This window comes from Pangasianodon hypophthalmus, chromosome 30 (genome assembly GCF_027358585.1).
Source record: "Pangasianodon hypophthalmus isolate fPanHyp1 chromosome 30, fPanHyp1.pri, whole genome shotgun sequence".
NCBI lineage: Eukaryota > Metazoa > Chordata > Actinopteri > Siluriformes > Pangasiidae > Pangasianodon > Pangasianodon hypophthalmus.
This window is the reverse complement of record NC_069739.1, coordinates 817839-837880: the sequence shown is the minus strand read 5'-3', so window position 1 is coordinate 837880 and position 20042 is coordinate 817839. Positions and strand designations below refer to the sequence as shown.

At 36.5% G+C, this 20042-nt stretch overlaps 2 protein-coding genes and 1 long non-coding RNA gene across 7 annotated transcripts in view; 2 read left to right on the top strand and 1 right to left on the bottom strand.

The window, feature by feature from the left end:
- The first annotated feature begins 215 nt into the window (after positions 1–215).
- Positions 216–1220, top strand: LOC113535288 (trace amine-associated receptor 13c-like). Its single transcript, XM_026928537.2, has one exon. The coding sequence runs from the start codon at positions 216–218 to the stop codon at positions 1218–1220; it is 1005 nt and encodes a 334-aa protein (XP_026784338.2).
- A 5412-nt stretch (positions 1221–6632) lies between these two features.
- The window catches only part of flvcr2b (FLVCR heme transporter 2b), a 33177-nt gene continuing 19767 nt past the window's right edge, over positions 6633–20042 (top strand). For 4 of the 5 annotated variants that reach the window (XR_008301300.1, XM_034302029.2, XM_034302031.2 and 1 more), the window contains exons 1-5: positions 6633–7697; positions 11597–11738; positions 14382–14522; positions 15656–15723; positions 19982–20042. The exon at positions 19982–20042 is cut by the window's right edge and continues 43 nt beyond it. Coding sequence is in view for 3 of the 5 variants with exons in the window: in XM_034302029.2 (XP_034157920.2) it covers positions 7134–7697; positions 11597–11738; positions 14382–14522; positions 15656–15723; positions 19982–20042 (976 nt within the window). In the remaining 2 variants the exon portion in view is untranslated. The remainder of the gene's footprint in view (positions 7698–11596; positions 11739–14381; positions 14523–15655; positions 15724–19981) is intronic. The other variant, XR_008301301.1, reaches the window with a different exon arrangement.
- LOC128317870 (uncharacterized) lies at positions 14531–19543 on the bottom strand. Its single transcript, XR_008301302.1, has 3 exons — positions 16921–19543; positions 15213–15284; positions 14531–15016 (listed from the first exon to the last, which is right to left on the bottom strand). It is a non-coding gene; the product is annotated as an uncharacterized LOC128317870 (long non-coding RNA).

The window sequence follows — 20042 nt, the reverse complement described above, 5'->3', positions numbered from 1 at the left end:
TTTCTTTCTTGTAAATTGCAGAATCACATAATAATAGGTGTTTTTCTGTGCTTAATGCCTTCTGTAGTCTTTTGTTTCCCCAAGGCATGACATCATATTCATTAAGCTGTCAATCAAATTTGGGGGGCGTTCTTAGTTTCTAAACTATAAAAATATCTGAGCTGCCTGACCTATAATTCACTTTACCATAATGTAACACAGACTTTTTTTTGAAAATGCATGTCTTCATGAATCTGACGGAGTTTAACCAATCTGATCTCTGTGAGCATTTCTCCTGTCCAGAGAGATCTGTATCTCCTGCAGTTTATATCTTACTGTATGTATGTGCAGCTGCAGTGGTTCTGCTAACAATGTGTGGAAATCTGCTCGTCATCATCTCTGTTTTTCACTTCAAGCAGCTTCACACACCGACCAACATGCTCGTCCTCTCTCTGGCTGTGTCGGATTTCTTCATTGGTGCTTTAGTGATGCCGCCGGTGTTAATCTGGGCCAATGAGTCCTGCTGGATTTTTGATAAGGGGTACTGCATCAGTTTTTTGATGATTGCTTACATTCTCACAAGCCTGTCCATCTATAATATTGCTCTGATTGCTGTGGATCGATATTTGGCTCTCTCAAACCCCTTTCTTTACACAAACACAATCTCTAGGAGGACTACGAGCACTGTTGTTATTTCCAGCTGGTGTGCTTCTCTGGTGTATAACATATCACTCTGTTATTTCAATGGAAGCTTCACAAGTTCTGTCATGTGTCCTGGAGAGTGTTACCTTTTTCTGAATGAGGTTTGGTCTGTAATTGATCTTGTAGTAACATTTATATTTCCATGTTCTGTCATTATCATATTGTATACTTTAGTTTTTTTTATTGCTAAGAAACATGCCACTGCTATCAGAGAGCTTAATAATCACACACGGCCTAAAACACAGAAAATCACCACACACTCAATGAAATCTGAGAGAAAAGCAGCTAAAGTCCTTGGCATTTTAGTGTCCGTGTTTCTGCTGTGTTTACTTCCGTATTTTATTTACAGTTTATTAGGTGATGTTATTGAACTACAGGCAGAAACATTTCTGAAAGTCTTTATAGTGCTTTATCTTAATTCCACCATTAATCCAGTTATTTATGCTCTGTTTTACCCATGGTTTAGGAAGTGCATTAAATTAATTATAACTCTCCAAATATTCCAGACAGACTCTGCATTAATAAATGTTCTTTCATGAATGTGTTTTGGATTATATGTATATATGTATATAGAATGTCAGAAAACTGACATTCAGTGGGGTCCAAAATTCTGAGACCACATTGAAAATCTGGTGAGTTTTTGTTTTTATTTAAACCTGGAATTAATCAAATTATCAGAGTTTTAGAACAAAGACAGGGCATGTTCAATATCTTGAATGTTCAGTATTCATGATTCTGTTCAATATCTTTAGAACAAAGATAGGACATGTTCAATTATCTTGAAAGTTCAGTATTCATATTCTGCACTATTTGCAGGTCACTACTGATATTGATCATGTTAACTTTATCCTTGAGTCTTATCCCTTACATTCACATCTTCAGACAACACTCCACTGGATTTGATCTAACATGGATAGTCAGGTTTTACAGAAACTTGGGGAAAACATGTGGAGTCCTTGCCAGCACTGTCATTAAAGCAAAAAGGGGCATGTACCAAACACTAAGAAATTCTGATATTTGTGTAAATATTTACAAGATCCTACTTTTCAGTAGAAAGGTTATTGCTGATAATATAATTTATAATAAAAACATTTGTATTAAACTAGAAAGAATGCAAAATAGAAGCATTTTCACTAGTGATCTCAGACTTTTGGACCCATCTTCAGTGAAAACCAATGATGAAAATGTCACTAATAATCTATTCCCATCTACTCATGCTGGCGCCATCAATATGGTTATTCTGTTAGATCTCAGTGGAGCTTCTGTCACAGTTAACCATGGCATTATACTCTTCGGCTTTTCATTGTTTCTGGCTTGGCTCAGGTGTAATTTGCACCTTACCTTTCAGATAGATATGACTATATAACCATTGGTTAACATAAATGCTTTACTGCCACTGTTATACATGGTGTCCCTCAAGTTTCAATCCTTGGTCCCCTCCCTTTCTCTGTATATCTGATTCCTACTGACCAGATCACTATCGGAAAGATGACACACGCATTTATCTCAGTTCTACATCCACCACTGCTCTTTCTCCCACTTCATTCACAGAATGTATTCATTCATTCATTTTGCTTCCACTTTTCCCAGTGGTGGATGTGGTGAGAAGGTTTAGAAGGTCAGCCCAGACTACTCTGTTCCTGACCAAAGATTCTTCTTGGTGAGTCCCTGGATATTCCCAAGCCAATGTACTCATGATCTAAAATCATGGATGGACTCCAACTTCGTTAAACCCTGACAAATATGAAATTTTACTTGTTGCCCCCAAAACTCAATTTTCAGTTGATAGATGACATCCCTGTCATGTATCTGCATTCTTGGTGTAATGTTTGACAAAACATTTTCATTTATACCCAATATTAGGTCACTCATGGAAATCTCTTTTTATCAGCTCTGCAACATCACCCAACTTCAACTAGTTTGAAAGAAACAGTGATTGGTCATCACTGACCTCTCATGGTTTCACAATGTTGCAGCTATATTAAATACTATTTATTTGTAAAGATGGTCATAAAATTACAGACATTGCCTCAAAGTTGAGGGATGCTCCTTGTGCTCATCAGGCTTGGTGGTCAAAAAGCTGGTCTCTTTTACAATATCCATCCCTTGTGCTGTAGTGGTGTAGTCCCAGTCTCCTCACATTTAACCATCTCACATGTTTCTGACTGCCCCTCTGTGTTTGTGGTCAAACACGGAGTGAGGACATCACTGGGAATTGGAAACAGCCATGTGGCTCTGAAACCTGTGGAAGAGTTGAAGGTTTTGTTATAACTTCATCTACTGAAGTTACCAAGAAAATCTAAAATCACCACAATATCTGAATTATGAAAACAATCAAACCCGATTGAACATTTCCTACACTGGCTGTCTTCTCCCATGCTGATGAGAACAAAGAGAAGTAGAGCTGCTTTTGCAGCTTCTTTCCTCCTGATGTTCTCGCTGAGTCCCGTCCCAGCTCCATCCAGTGGTGCTTCAGACTCTTGAACAAAGTTTCATCTGCTGGCTGAAGACCATAACTAGTGTGAGGAGGAGAGCTTATTAGATGTACACTGATATTGTTCATGAGCTCAAGGAACTTCAGGTTGAAGATGTGGCTGTAATGGCCATCCAACAGGAGGACATGTGGCCTGCAGTCATCCTCTGGTAACTGAGCTGCGAATATTTCACTCCATTCCACAAGAAGCTGTGAGCTGATCCATCCGTTTTCAGAGACTCTAATGACTGCCTGGTCTGGACTCCTACAAATCCATTCAGGACACGTGTACTTCTCATTTAAGATAGCCATGACAGGAGTGCATGTTCCAGCAGCATTAAATTCAGATAGGACTGTTGTGGTTTCTCCTCTTTCTACATCCAGGTTTCCTAAGAAAGGGCCAAAAATGTCTTTTAATTCAAATACCTTGAAAGTCTAGATATGTGATGGAACAGCAATGATCCTAAGTTCTCTGAGAAGTTGTTCATAATTACTGTACCATTCAGAACCCAGTGCAGGACAAATTCCAGAAGAACCTTCAGCAACAACAGCTTCTAGGGTACAAATACTCAGATGTTGGTTTCTTCTCAGAAAACCTTCAAACCAATAATAGCCTGCTTTTTGTTTTTTCTCTGAGAAACCTTTCACACCGTTGGCCATTGCATACTGAAAAGCGATGTTTTGTACGTCTGTGCGTGACATCAGAAAGCCTCTCGCTGCAAGAACGTTGATAAGATCCGCAAGGTCCTTCTCTGCTTCTGAAGAAAGTACAGGATTTTTCTCTGATGCATGATGAAAACCTCTGACGAGTCCCTTCACACATCTCCGGAGCGTAGATTTAGGGATGTTCCAAGCTCTAGCCAAAAGTCTGAGGGTTGGATTCTGTCCTTTCTCCACTTGCTTCTGATATTCTTCTAGAGTTCTTTTCATTCTTTCCTCCTTCCACTGATTAATTCTTCGCTCCTTCCTATCTGTGCAGCGCACTTCTTTCTTTGCTTTGTTTATTCCTCTGTATCTACTCATTTTTCCATCCTTCTGTCCATTTCCTTGTGGTGCCATTCTTTCTTTAATTCAGTGCAGCTTGTAGTCAGTTCTCCTTTTTATATCTTGCCATTTTAATTTTTTATCTCATCTCTGTAGCGTCTTTATGCACGACATGGTTGCTCTGTTATTTTTCTTTTTTTAACCCTGAATCTCTGTCCCACTTTGCGCTGTCCTACTTTAAACCTTCATCGCACTTTATCACAGGGTCTCAGCTTGAGTGGAAAAGAAACGTTCATTCAATTATCAGAAAATTATTTTACTTTCATTGTAATTCATTATCTTTTATTTCTATCATCACTATGTTAATTCGTTTTTAAGCGCAGCACCTCATTCGCGTCAAGGATCACTTGTGACATTTCTCTACTCACAATCACATGCTAGCTGCTTAGCCTTTGTGAAGAGTTTATTAAGGGGTTTATTTTTTTGTTTTGTTTTGTTTCATTTAATTTTCAACATTTGATAGACTGACAGAAAACATGCACACATAACTGACTAATACTAGTGCTGTTCTTTATTGCTATCCAACTCTATCTGGCAAAGGTAGCTAACTAAGGTTAGCACTAAGCTTACTCACTAGCCAACTAGCATGAATGCTAAATAAAGTTACGTCACTAAATAACTTTAAGTTAAAGTTACCTAGCAAAAATGGATGAATAACATGATCATTAAACTTGGCAAATAGCTAGTTAATCACTAGCCCACAATAACTAGCAAAAATAGCTGACTAAAACTAGTGCTAAGATAGTGCTAGCAAACTTTAACTAGCGAAAACAGCAGACTAACACTAGTGCTAAACTAGCAAAAGTAGCTAAGACTAGCACTAAGCTTAGTCACTAGCTAACTTTCACTAGCAAAAATTGCAAGCTAATGCTAGTGACAATCTTCTGTTGCTAGCCAACTTTAGCTAGTAAAAACATAAAACTAACATCAGCATTTAGTTTAATAATTTTAATAGCAAAAATTGCAATCTAATGCTAGCACTTAGCTTAGTCACTAGCCAGCTAGTTTTACTAGTGAAAATAGCAAACAAATGCTAGTGCTAAGCTTAACTGCTAGCCAAGTTTAACTAGCAAAAACTGCTAACTGAGGTGATTTTCTATTTTAGCTCATTTCTTTTTCAGGAATGATGCGAGCGAGTCGACTCTTTAATTCGACTCTTTTAAGTGAACGATTCAGGAGCCGACTCGCATATATGAAGAAAAGACAATGAGCCTTTTGGGAGTCGAAAGAGTCGACTCTTATTAGTGGGATGAGCCGAATGATCTGACTCACTGAATCTCCATCGCTACTGTGATTTATTTCAGTAGAAATGCAGTTCACAGATTTGACCAGCAGATGGTGCTGTTGTCATGGTGATTCCGCTATCACTGGATTTATATTTATATGTCGAGTCTGATTTTTGTACATTATCCCTAAATCCTAAATAATAAATAAAAAAAACAAGCTCGCTGAATATTAGTCAACAGACTAATCTCCTAATATTTTATACTTTTTAAACTCTGTGTCCGAGATTTTTCAATATAATCTTACTTTTTGCTCGACGGTTTGAGAATAATGTTTGAATTTTCATGTATTTTTCTTGGACTTTTATTTTAAAAAGATCTGGTGCGCATGAGCGGAAAACATAATAAAGAAAGAACCAATGAGAATGTAGCTTTTTGGTCGCCACGCCCACACACTTTTTACAGTTACTTTGTGAAATAAAATTAAAGTTCACTTCCGGTAGTTTTTATTATATTTTATTATTGTGATGTTACTGGTTGTAATTTTTTCTAAATAATAATAATAATAATAATTATTATTATTAATATTATTATTATTATTATTGTATGGTTTGTATTTTTCTTGAAAAAAATAAAGTCATTAAAATATCTTTATACGATATATGATAAAATACAGTAAAAAAAGTGGCATTATTTTTTTAATAAATTAAATTTCAAATTAAATAAGATTTAAAAGCTTATATACAATTTTTATATATTTAATGATGTTGGTTAATTAGTATCTTATATTAGTTATAATTGTTTATATATTTTTATTATGCTTAAAATGAATAAACTGATATAAATTTAATAGTTAACAGACTCCTTCGATTTGTTTTAATGTGTTGAATAATTCAGAAAAGAAAAAAAAGCTAGAAAAATTAAGCTTTATTTATTTTTTTTGACAAGTTATAGTTTTGTATTCAGAAAATACTTGCAAAAAAAAATATTTTTTTACAAAATATTTTATTATAAAAAATAACCATAAAAAAATGAAATATAAATATATTATATAATAGAAATAAATATAAAAATGTGATGCGTGCGGACGTATAGTGACTTTAATTTTGAAAAATAGAAGTAAACGTATATTGTTATTGTCCAATCAGCGCTCTATGTGTGCCGCACGAGGCAGAAAACTACCGACCAATCACAGTGCAAGGGGCGGGGCTAAAGTGCTGGAGTGTCAGATGATTTTTTTAAACTCGGTGTCCAACTTCAGGGCAGAAACTTTGGACGGTTCTGATTAAAACCGGCAACTTTATGAGTTTGTATTAAACCCACAGCGGTGTGACTCTGTGTGTAGTTTTAGTAACTTAATTTAAATGGTAACTTTTTTGTTTTTGTATAGATTTGGTCTGTAAATGTAGATAGTGTAAAGATATAAGATAGCATTTACTTTACATGTACATAAACAGGTATCTTAACTTAGTTAGCTGGTTAAGTAACATTATTTATCATGGTTGAAGTTTATGACGTCATGATTAGCTTTTAATTAGAATGATTCATTAATGAATGATGTTAATGAGTGGAGCAGATCATTTGTGCTACACTGAAATGGTTGTAAACAAGCTTTCTTGATTGATTGATTGATTGATTGATTGACTGTTCCTGAGAAGTCTGATCTGATCTGATCTGATCTGTATGTTGAATTTGACACTGAATTGGACGTCATGGGAGAGCAGAGAAACTCAGACGGAGAGGCGAATGAGAAATGTTTCTCCAGCAGCGAGGCACAGCCCGAAAGCCGAGTGCGGGTTTATTCGGAGCCCGGTGCGGAGTCTCCGGATCAGATGGAGACCCGCTTGTACAAAAGGAGATGGCTGATTGTGTTTTTGTTCAGCTCTTACTCACTTTGTAACTCGTATCAGTGGATCCAGTACGGCATCATTAACAACATTTTCATGAAGTTCTACAACGTCGACTCCTTCACTATAGATTGGATGTCCATGATCTACATGCTCACCTACATCCCACTCATCTTCCCCGTCACGTGGCTCCTGGATAAGAAGGGGCTCCGCGTGGTGGCGCTCGCGGCCACGGCCCTCAACTGCGCCGGCACGTGGATCAAAGTAGCCAGCGCCAGGCCCGACCTTTTCCCTGTCACCTTTCTGGGTCAGGTGACGTGCTCCGTGGCTCAGGTGTTCATCCTCGGGATGCCCTCGCGCATCGCCTCGGTGTGGTTCGGGTCCAATGAGGTTTCCACCGCGTGCTCCATCGGGGTTTTTGGAAATCAGGTGTGTTAAGAAATTTTTATTATTAATTATTGTTCATCCTGTTTAATAATCTTGTTGATGTACTCAACATATCATACTGTATCATTTACAATGTACCCGAGCTTTAAGGTACGATGGTGATGATACTCACGTAAAACACGCATCGGTATCAGATCTGATTATCTGATGCACGAGAAACATCTTACACGTGAAAACACGAGACACGGGGCCGTTTCTGAACATTTTGGGGCCCACGCCAATCAAAATATTTTATACGTAAGGACAAACAAAATACTTTATTACCTTGGACAAGTTGAAAAACAATAGTTAATAAACAAAGTAAAATATATAAAGCGATACACTAGCTACCTCTAGCTAGCTTGTTAGCCACTAACTTTCCCATTTCAGTTCCACCAACACGCAGAATCAAGAACGTGGACGAATTCATTAGCATTAATTTCTTAATCAGTGTGTTGAATCTGTTTCTCTATTCCTGCTTTTTTCTTTTTTTGCATTTTTCACCTCACATAGAGATGAACGCTTCATGATCGCCGCTTTTGACGTTAGTTACCGTATTTTATTACGAAACGTGATCTCAGGATATTACTTGTTACTGTCAGTGTATAGAGTTGGTCTGCGCTGTAAAAGTAGTAAAAAAATACCACTGATATGTCACAAAAGCTTATTGTAATATAATTTGTCACGATATGTTGCGTGTCGCACTGTTTCCGCGTCGCGTGCTCTGCGTACTATCACTGGAGTCACGGCTACAAATGTTGATCGCAGAACTATGACTAGGCTAATTTCTGAACATAGATAGCTTACCTACATTTGTTTTGATAGCTTGCCTGTCTTGCCAGCTAGAGAAGCTGCATCCACCCTGATACACCCGGATACGTGAAGATGAGAAAAGCTTCCTAGCTGGGAAGGATAAAAGGGAACTTTTTTCCCAGTATTGCTTTAAATTTCCAAATAACTGGCATGATCCACAATAGTACTACTTGTGTCTGCTCTCATTGTTGTCGCTATGAGCTACGATGTTTTGTCAGCATTCTTGAAACGTGTATTAATGATGATACTGATCCCAATAACAAGTAATCACAGTGTCATGTGTCACCTAGTAGTACAGGTGCACCTCTAATGTAAAAATCCATCATTAAAAATGATTATCTAGTGGGTAGTTCATACCTGATTCTGGATTGATGTTGATAATGGAGCGTTACCTGATATTTGTGTTAATCGGATGGGATGACGGCGCTCTTCCAGTCATCCCTCTCGCAGATCTGAATTATCAGCACTGTGTGAATCTTGATTTGATAAGATTCTGGCCTTTATTTGTTGCTTTAGGTTTATTGGATAAGTAAAGTACAAGGGTATTCTCACCATCATGTAATTCACTCTGTGTAGTCTGTGCAGAGATGGAGACTTCCATCCTTATTTTATACAAAGATAAAGCCATTTGTGCCTGAGCAAAAGGAAGGGGGTATATACCTGAGATCACGCACCTTCGCTGCAAGGATGTGATACCCCCCTGGTAGCTCTATTGTACTAAGGTTTCATGAAGTACGGTAACCTTGAGCTCCTGAAGTAAAAACCCAGGAATGGATGCAACAGTTCAAATACTCTCCACCCTGTCAAGACCTTGCAGATATGCTCAATAAAACCAACGGTATTCCTGCACCACATATGGGACCATGTTATTGATTTGCTACCACGGGTATCACCTCGTTAAAATAGTCCTCCATTGCTTGGGTCGGGTGACATGGAATCAGCTTTGCTGCAAGGAGGTAGCCCTGATACCCCCCCGTAGTAAATCAGTGGTGCAGTCCCATATGTGATGAACACTTGATTTGATTTTACTGAACAAATCTGCAGAATATCAGCAAGGTTCCTGGGCTTTCAGTTCCAGAAGATGATGTTTGGTTAACCACAGGAACGCTAATATGATGCACATACTATGGGGGGTAATGAGGCAAGTAAGGCTATGGATCCGATTTCAAGTACTTTCCAGTAATTTCCCAGAAATATGGAGAATTCCACCTAAAAACTCACTAATAAGAGGTGTGGAACTGTTTCACCAATCCTAAATGATGTATCTCCAGAAAGGTATCATTTGATACAGGATACACAGGCTGGTTTATTGTACTTTATATTCTCAGTAAGAGGAACGGTAGGCGTGGTCACCTGAGATGGTGCCTTCATGGCAATAACTCTGAGGCTCATCTATCAGTTTCCACGGTGTTTGTAAACAGGTCTGGCTCTGGGCAGGTTATCGATTCAGATGAAGGTTTCAGTGCATGAGAGGCCTCATACTCTCACATGCATGCTTTGATCTGGGCGTAATGCCAGTGAGTTGAAGGTTAACTATAATGATGTATTTTTTGTGAAGTTTATTTACTCGGTAAAGTTAATTAAGAAAAGTTCTGTTTTGCAAGAGCTAAATATAGTCAATGGCAGCAGGTCACTTCACAAGCTTTAAGCCTCATTAAGCTTCATTAAGAAAACAGGTCACGATGGGTTAAAGTCCTCTTTCATAACTCATTAGGTGTTTTTGTTTTGACACTAAAATCTCACAGGATCATAATTTCTCACAGAGTTAATAGAATACAATCAGTAACAGGCAAGAGACGATACACCAAAGCCACGATACGAGACATACAGCGCTGTGCAAAAGTCTGAGACACGCAATTTTTTTTAGTACAAACTTTGTTACAGATGTTTATTTTCTGACTTCTACATTATTGATTCAGTACAAAACCATTTTAGATTCCAAACATTAGTTTTCCAGCACAAAATGTTCCAGAAAAATGTTTGTATGTCAGTAAAGAAAGCAGCAGATTCCATAAGAGACACTTTTCAGATAAAAACATAATGAAGGCTGCTGGGTTTCGCTGCAGAAATAAGAAGCGAGTCGACAGTCAAAGTCTCCAGAAGAACTGTGGCTGCTTCTGCAAGATGCTCAGTAACACTTCCAGCTCATTTCCTTATAAAACTGCACACACTGCACCTCAGATACTGCTTTTTTTATTTTAAAGCCTTCTTTCTGATGACTCTTCTATGCAGATTTTTTAATGACATTTCCAACAGGGGAAATTGTGAGCTGGAGGTGCTTTGATATCTTTTTATAGACTTTTCAATCAGCTTAACTTAACTTTCAGATCCTCATTCAGCTGCTTAGAGAAATTAATGGTTGTTTAAAAAGTCAAAAAAAAGTATTATGCTCTGAAATTATCATCAGCTGACAATTCTTGAACTGCCTAATGAATCTTAAAGCCTAAATGAGTCAATTTAAGCCTGGTGAGGTAATTAAATTCTGAGACGTTACATCTGGGTGTCTTACTTTTCATTATTTTTTTTATTTTAAGTTGATCAAATACAACATAACTGTGCATTAACATTCGCCTATATATATATATATATATATATATATATATATATATATATATATATATATATATATATATTGAAAATAATTTGCTGCAGAGGTTATGTCTACTTCAGTAATATGTAATTTCTCCCATGATGCCCAAACTTTTGTATACAGCTGTATAGTAATATAGAATATACAAGGAATATAGGAAGTCTTTTGAAGTATATTCAGAGTTTCTTTAATTTTTTTATCACTTTTCATATTTGGAAAACAATTGAAGCTACTAATGAACCTCTCAAAATAATTTTAAATGTATTTCAAAAGCTTTTGGATGACTCCTCCCATTGTGTTAGTAATAGCGTCGCAATATTTTGATCAGAAAGATTAAATAAAATTTTCTCATTTTCACCGTTAGAAGCTTTTTCTTTAACCTGGAATGTTGTTAATTGTCTCTATTTACCTGTTTAGTGATCACAGCTTTAACATCGGGATTATTTTTAACACCGATGTTGATTAAAATATCCTCTTTTTGCTGATTTGTACCTCACAGCTTGGCATCGCCATTGGCTTTTTGGTTCCACCAATCCTGGTTCCAAATGTAGAAGACATGAACGAGCTGGCCAATCACATTCAAGTGATGTTCTACATCACAGCGGGCGTGGCCACATTCCTCTTCATCCTGGTGCTCATCGGTAAGGAAGCCAAGATACTGTGATAATGCCGCTGAGCTGACACCCAAAACTTCACGACGTTCATTTATACAATCATTTAAAGGTTCATAGGTTCTTCATGGCATTTTATTACTTCAGAAATATAAACATTACTTCTTTTCACAGGCGCAACACAGAGTTCTGTATTTCTTAGCCATATCTTTTCATCATTCATCTAAAGAAGCAGAAAAACAAAGGTTTTACAAGCAAGTTTAGAAGAAACTAGGGCTGCATAATATCTAAAAAAAAATTGTGATAATTATTTACATCGCCTAGTTTTCTACCTTTTGCTGCTCCAATTAAATTTTAAAAGCTGTACCCGAGTATAAAACCCAAATTATAAGCATCTTCGGTCTAAACGTAGCTTTAAAACTAGTCAGATCACGTTATCTTTGGTGGAAACACCGGCCTGAGCAGCGCAGAAGAAGATAAATGAAGTATGAGCTTAAATTATTTTTCTTTTATTGCATTTTGTTTTGTGATTTAACATTAAAACAGCGTAAGGGAAGTTTCACGATAATTTGGTCCTTCATGCTGCAGTATCTGAAAAGGTCATGAGTAACTGATTTCAGAGCCTTCAGGAGGTTAGTGTTAGATTTCCTCCCGCTTTAAACCCTCCCACAGGCTGAACCTGAGCTCAGCAGGTTTGCTCTTGGTTTTTGACAGATCAGTGAAACACACAGTTAAACTCAGACTGGTTCGCTGCTGCACTTCTGCTTTTTTTTCGCTGTCATTCACATTTTTTTGTAAATCTGCTTTTGAAAACATTGTGTCATGTGATCACTGCTGTAACATCCGACTGTCAATGAGACAGAGTGAGAAACGCTGACGAGAAACACGTCACATCTTCCTTCTACAAATGTCTCTCTCTCTCTCACTCTGTCACTCTGTCTCTCCTTCTGTCTGTCTATCCTTCTCTTTGTCCTTCATTCTGTATCCCCAGTCTCTCTTTCACTGTCTCTGCTTCAGTCTGTGTCTTGTTTTGTCTTTGTCTCTGCTGTCCATCTCACTGTCTCTCCTTCTGTCTGTCTGTCTCTCCTTCTGTCTGTCTCTCCCTCCATCTGTCTCTCCTTCTGTCTATCTGTCTGTCTCTCCTTCTGTCTGTCTCTCCCTCCATCTGTCTCTCCTTCTGTCTGTCTCTCCCTCCATCTGTCTCTCCTTCTGTCTATCTGTCTGTCTCTCCTTCTGTCTGTCTGTCTCTCCTTCTGTCTATCTGTCTGTCTCTCCTTCATTCTGTCTCTCCTTCTGTCTATCTGTCTGTCTCTCCTTCTGTCTGTCTGTCTCTCCTTCTGTCTGTCTGTCTCTCCTTCTGTCTGTCTGTCTCTCCTTCTGTCTATCTGTCTGTCTCTCCATCTGTCTGTCTCTCCTTCTGTCTCTCTTTCTGTTTGTCTCTTCTTCTATCTGTCTCTCTTTCTGTGTGTCTCTCCTGTCTGTCTGTCCCTCTTTGCTGTTTCTTCTGTCTCTTTGTTCGTCTCCTCTGTCTGTCGTTCAGTCTGTTTATCTGTCTATTCTTCAATTTGTCTGTGGTTTTGTCTGTTTGTCTCTCCTTCTGTCTGTCTATCCTCCTCTTTGTCTTTCATTCTTCTCTTCTTCAGTCTGTGTCTTGTTTTGTCTCTATCTGCTCTCCATCTCTTCTGTCTATCTGTTTATCCTTTTCTCTGTCTGTATATTTAAGATTATTTAACATAAAGGTGGAATGGAGTGAACGTCCCACACACACTAAACAACCTGCAGCTTCATCAGTTTATCCGTGTACTGCTGTAGAAAACCTTAAACCCTTTAACCGATTAATGAAAAAAGAAAACACTGTTTGCTCTGAACTTCATGTCAGACTGCTGTTCAGACGGGATTCGTTTTCTGGACGTGTGTGTGTGTGTGTGTGTGTGTTCAGTAATGTGTCGTAATTCTGATCGATTCACATGGGGTAAGTGATGTGTGTGTGGAAATGTGTGTGGGAGATAATAGAAGAGAGAGAGAGAGAGAGATTCATGGAGTGTCTTTATACTGAAGAAAAAGTGCAAAGCATCTTTACACAGGATATAATGCAGTCTTTACAAATATGTCAATTCATAATATCTCTCTCTCTCTCTCTCTCTCTCTCTCTCTCTCGCTGTCTTTGTGTCTCTGGTTCTCTCTCTCTCTGTTTTTCTCTCTCAAATTCTCTCTCTGTCACTGTCTCTCTCTCTGTTTCTCTCTTTCTCTCCCTCAAATTCTCAAATTCTCTCTCTGTCTCTTGCTCTGTCTCTCTCTGTCTGTCTCTCTCACTCTCTTTCTCTCTTTGTTTGTCTGTCTCTCTCTTTCTCTCTCTCTCTCTCTCTCTTTGTGTCCCTCTCTGTCTCTCTTTGTGTCTCTGTCTCTCTCTCTCCCTCTCTCTCTGTCTTTGTGTCTCTGATTCTCTTTCTCTCTGTCTCTCTCTGTTTTTCTCTCTCAAATTCTCTCTCTGTCACTGTCTCTCTCTCTATCGGTCTCTGTCTTTCTCAAATACTCTCTCTGTCTCTTGCTCTGTCTCTCTCTCTCTGTCTGTCTGTCTCTCTCTTTCTCTCTCTCTTTGTGTTCCTCTCTGTCTCTCTTTGTGTCTCTGTGTGTCTCTCTCTCTCTCTCTCTCTCTCTCTCTCTCTCTCTCAGTGTTTCAGGAGAGACCCGCTCTTCCTCCGTCTCAGTCTCAGGCTTCAGCTCGTCTCATCCCCACAGAGAGTTATTCGTACCCATCCTCTATCCTCCGGCTCCTCCGCAACACTCCCTTCATCCTGCTCATCATCAGCTATGGTCTCACACACACACACACACACACACACACACACTCATATAAACCATAGCTGCTCTGACAGTAGTTGTTTCTGATTGGCCGGCGAGTGTAAAGTAAATGTGGTTAAAAACCTTGTCACTGTTTACAGTTATCATCCAATCAGAGCTCAGAATTCTCTCTACATCTCTTTACCATCTCTCGCACGGTAACCATAGTAACAGAAATACTAAACACAGCTGGTTGAAAAATGAGCAAAATTCATTTCAAAATCAATGAAGAAATTAAAACATTTCACACAATATTTCAGCAAAATATAAACATATCTCTGTGAGTGAAGTCCGAACGTTAAAACAGCAATTCGTTTATAATATTTTATTAATGTTAGTTTTAACTTTAGACGAGTTGAGCGATAAATGAAGGATAATTAGTGAATTAAAAAGAACCGTCACCACGATCACTTACTAAAAATGTTATCATCTTGCCACGTATTCTCCAAATCAGGTCCAAAGTAGAGCTGGAATGAAGGGATTATAAAACACACACACACACACACACTTCACAGAGATTTCTACCACATTTCTACTGCAGTCATCAGTTCACCTAAAAAATGATTAAATACATTTAAGTCAACTCGAGCTTTATTTCCAGAGCATATTTATCAGAACAAAAGTTGACCCGAACTTTTTTAAAATTTAAAGCTAATTACTTACCGTAACAGGAGATGTGAGGGAGTGTGTCAGCGAGGCGCTAGCTAAATTAGCTAACTGTCAGACAGACCATTTCTACTGAGACAAGAACAAAAAACGCAGCTTGTCACGTTACAGAAAAACCGCAAAGAAGCACAAAGTCCTCTGTTACAGCTTTACCTCTGACACTGGAGACTCCTTCCGAAAATACGGAGTTAAATAAACATCTCCACACCAACGATTTTTTTAATACGTTTATTATCAGTGGAGCGTCCACTTTTTTCACGTCCCTGTGAATGAGCTGTTACTATGGAAACGAAAACGTATCAGAGCGAGCGCATTAATATAAACCTGCGCTACTGTCAGAGCTGCTGTTATAGAAAATTAATCAACACCTTCTGACCAATCAGAGTGCAGAAATCTGCAGCGCTGTGGTTGTGTGTAAATATTTGTGCGGTTTTTGTCAGGATTGAACGTTGGCTGTTTTTACGCCGTGGGTACGCTGCTCAACCAGATGATCATCAAACACTATCCGGTAAGTTTGAAGCAGATTTCCATCGGCGGCCATTTTTACGACAAATCTATTAACGTCATCGTTGGTCGCAGCTTCTCTTCGTCCCTAACATTATCTCGTTTAGCTCTTTTCGATATTTTCCCAGCTGTGGTTCCTTCGTTCCCTGCCTCTGGTTGCCGTGACACACCCACAGCTTATTTACTTGTAAACAAAGCAGCAGATTTGTATTTGGGGCTGAGTGATACGATAAAAAATAATCATATCACGGTACTTAAAAACATTTTTACAATACAGGATGTTTAGGATTGCTAACAAATTTGCCAGCAAAAAAAATACATTTAAATTAAATGTAATTTAAGAAATAAATCTTTAAAATCTTTAAAAATTGAGTTTGTTACCGTGCGTAATTTGTATTATATAACACTTTTAGGTTATTATATCTATAAAAATAAATAAACACTGAAAATAAGGCACTTTAAAAATGTAAAAAAAAAAAAAAAAGAGAGAGAGAGAGAGATTTTTAAGATTTTAAAGATTTGAAACAGTAGAAAACACTAATATTGAATTCCAGAGTTTGTAATATTAAAAGCCTAAAAAAATATATAAACAATTCAGGATATCTCAGAAAAGTGTATTGTGACATAAATAATATCTGTAAAAAATTTTAACATTTAAACATTTTAAGGAGTGAAAACTGTAGTGAACGTTATCCAATCAGATTCTTCCAGAGTTTGTGATTGTTTTTGTTGTTTTTTTAATTATAAACAGAAATCACGATACCTGTGATATCTCAGCAAAGTGTATTGTGACAAAAAAAAAACAACTTGTGAAAATGTTAACATTATCATTTTACAGATTAAAACCTCATTTGTAATTGTTATAGTATTTTTTTTTAAAGAAAAAAGCATTAATAAATATAAATTATATGAAAATACTTTTACAACATTTACAATATTTAAAAAAGGAATCACTCTACCCATGAGGTCTCAGGGAAAAAAAATCTGTGAAAACTTTAACCTTTGACCGTTTTGTTTTTTTAAAGATTTAAAACCCTTATCAAATCAAATGATAGTAATATAAACAATCTTTTTAAAGTTAGACTATGAGCTGTATCTCAGAAAGACGTATAGCGACAGATCTTAGTAATCTATATCGTCATATCGTACACGTGACTCTGGATAAAGAGCTAGTGTACACATGAAGAGGAGCAGTGTGTACCTTAACCTTTGACCTCAGCCGTGAGGTGTATCATGAGCAGAAATCTCTGACCCCTGGTGTGTCCTGTCCTCTGGAAAAAGCTCCAGACTCTCATCCTGCGTGCCAGCTCTGTTTTTAACACGTCCTCTCATGCCTGAGCGGCGTGCGAAAGGGGGCGGAGTCTGGAGAACGGCACAGGTTTCGAACGTGCACAGTGATCTTAAGTAGAATTCCTTTTCAAAACGCTGAGTACGAAGTTACCAGCGATAATTCTCACACGTTGTCTTGAAGGTTTCCGACAACTGTTGGCTATTTGCATTGGATTGCAATGCATTCTGGGTAACCTGTGCCCCCTAGTTTGTTTTACGGCACTGAGTCAGTGTGTCACTTTTCTCAGGTGTGTAAACAAGCGAAATGAGTCCAAAGCTCATCACAGAACCAGAAAGGTTTTAATAAATGTAAAGGAGACACATGAATTTGACTTGACAAACAAACAAACACCAAAAGTGTACAATATAAACATCCACACACAATTAGTGCAATAATAATAATAATAATAATAATAATAATAGTCTTTATTCAGACTTGTTGAAAATTACAGAAGTCGTCCTACTGTATGGCGAATGTTAGATCGTTTTGTTTTCATATAAAACAAATTATTAATATATTAATTAATTCACAGTGTTTACAGCAAAGGAAGGTTTACTGAATATCTTTAGTTAAAAGCTGCTTAATTAAAAAATGTTCATATGATTAACCTTTTTTTCTAACAAACAGTTTTACACAAAAAGAACAGAACTCGTAGGATTGGGATGCGTTTAGCAGCTAAATACTGATGTAATATTAAATCTGCAAACATGTCAGAACTCCACGGTGGGTAAAAGATATAAAAGATTAACTGTGTTAGTTTTGCATTTGCTGAAAATCTTCTTTCCCATGCTTTCTCATGCTGGAACAATGCCTCAGTGAACAGTCCTGAAAAAACTGATTTATGATCCACCAGCATGTCCAGAAATGTTAAAAATTTCGCGTCTGTACAAAGGGCAGCGCCTGTTAAAGGGACAACGTTCGTCTCGCTCTGTTTGTGTGTGTGTGTGTGTGTGTGTGTGTGTTCAATTATAAAACATATAAACATTAGAATATTCAGTTGAGAAATGCCTTCAGAGTATCAGCATGAATCATTAATCATCCATCTCCAGACACAGTGTTGTTGAAAAATTATAACTAAAAGTTAAGGATTAAAAAAAAAAGGAAAACGAAATTCTAAAGTATAGAATTATACACAAGGTGAACCACCATTTCATGGAATAATGAAAAATTTACTAAATTTTGCATGAAATTATTAAAAGTATTAAAATTAATTTAGCCTAGATTTAGACATTACAAAAAGCTAAACTACAGAATTACAAATAAAGCTGAATAATAAACATTTTGTATCTGAATAAGGCTTTAAGGCTGAATACTACAGGTGTTAGAGTTAAATTATGAATGTTAAATATGAAAAGTCCTAAAACTAAACTACAGAATTAAAGCTAAGGCTGAATAATTATATCTAAGGATAAATAATATAGGTGTTGTAGCTAAATTATGGATGTTAAATATGAAAAATACTTAAAGCTAAACTACAGAATTACAGTTAAGGCTGAATAATACAGATGTTGCAGCTAAATTGTGAATGTTAAATAGGAAAAAAAGTCCTAAAAATAAACTATAGAATTAAAGCTAATGCTGAATAATACAGATGTTGTAGTTAAATTATAAATGTTAATTATGAAAAATACAAAAGAATTGACTACAGAATTACAGCTGAGGCTGAATAATTATGTTTAAAGCTGAATAATACAGAAGTTGTAGCTAAATAATGGATGTTAAATATTAAAAACTAAACTACAGAATTACAGTTAAGGCTGAATAATACAGATGTCAGAGTTAAATTATGAATGTTAAATATGAAAAGTCCTAAAACTAAACTACAGAATTAATGCTAAGGCTGAATAATATAGATGATGTAGCTAAATCATTGCTGTTAAATATGAAAAATGTTAAAAACTAAACTAGAAAATTACAATTAAGGCTGAATAATACAGATGTTGTAGTTATATTATGAATGTTAAATATGGAAAGTGCTAAAAATTGACTACAGAATTAAAGCTAATGCTGAATAATACAGAAGTCAGAGTTAAATTATGAATGTTAAATATGAAAAACACTAAAAGCTAAACTACAGAATTATAGTTAAGGCTGAATAATACAAATGTTGTGGCTAAATTATGACTTAAATATTAAAAATATTAAAAACTAAACTACAGAATTATAGTTAAGGCTGAATAATACAAATGTTGTGGCTAAATTATGACTTAAATATTAAAAATATTAAAAACTAAACTACAGAATTGTAGTTAAGGCTAGAGTTAAATTATGAATGTTAAATATGAAAAGTCCTAAAACTAAACTACAGAATTAACGCTAAGGTTGAATAATATAGATGATGTAGCTAAATTATGGCTGTTAAATATGAAAAATTCTAAAAGCTAAACTACAGAATTACAATTAAGGCTGAATAATACAGATGTTGCAGTTAAATTATGACTTAAATATTAAAAACTAAACCAAGGAATTGCAGTTAAGGCTGAATAATTATATGTAAACCTGAACAATACAGAGTTGTAGCTAAATTGTGACTCAAATAATAAAAATGCAAAAGAATTAACTACAGAATTACAGCAAAGGCTGATGAATGTGTAAATATTAAAAATACTACAAACTTAACTATGGAATAATACAATAGAGTTAAATTATGAATATTAAATATGAGAAGTGCTAAAGTTGAGGTTGAATAATGCAGATGTTGTAATAAATTTAAAATAAATTAAATTATGGCTGTTAAATATGAAAAATACTAAAAGCTAAACTACAGAATTAACTATGAGAAGTGCTAAAAATCGACTAGAGAATTAGAGTTGAGGTTGAATAATGCAGGTGTTGTAATACATTTTGTATTAAAAGCTACAGAATTGTGTCTGAAGTGTGTGAATGAGCTGAAGTGAAGGTAAGTCTGAAGTTCACGCTGCTGGTGTTTCAGGGTGAAGAGGTGAATGCTGGGAGAATCGGCCTCACCATCGTCATCGCCGGAATGGTCGGCT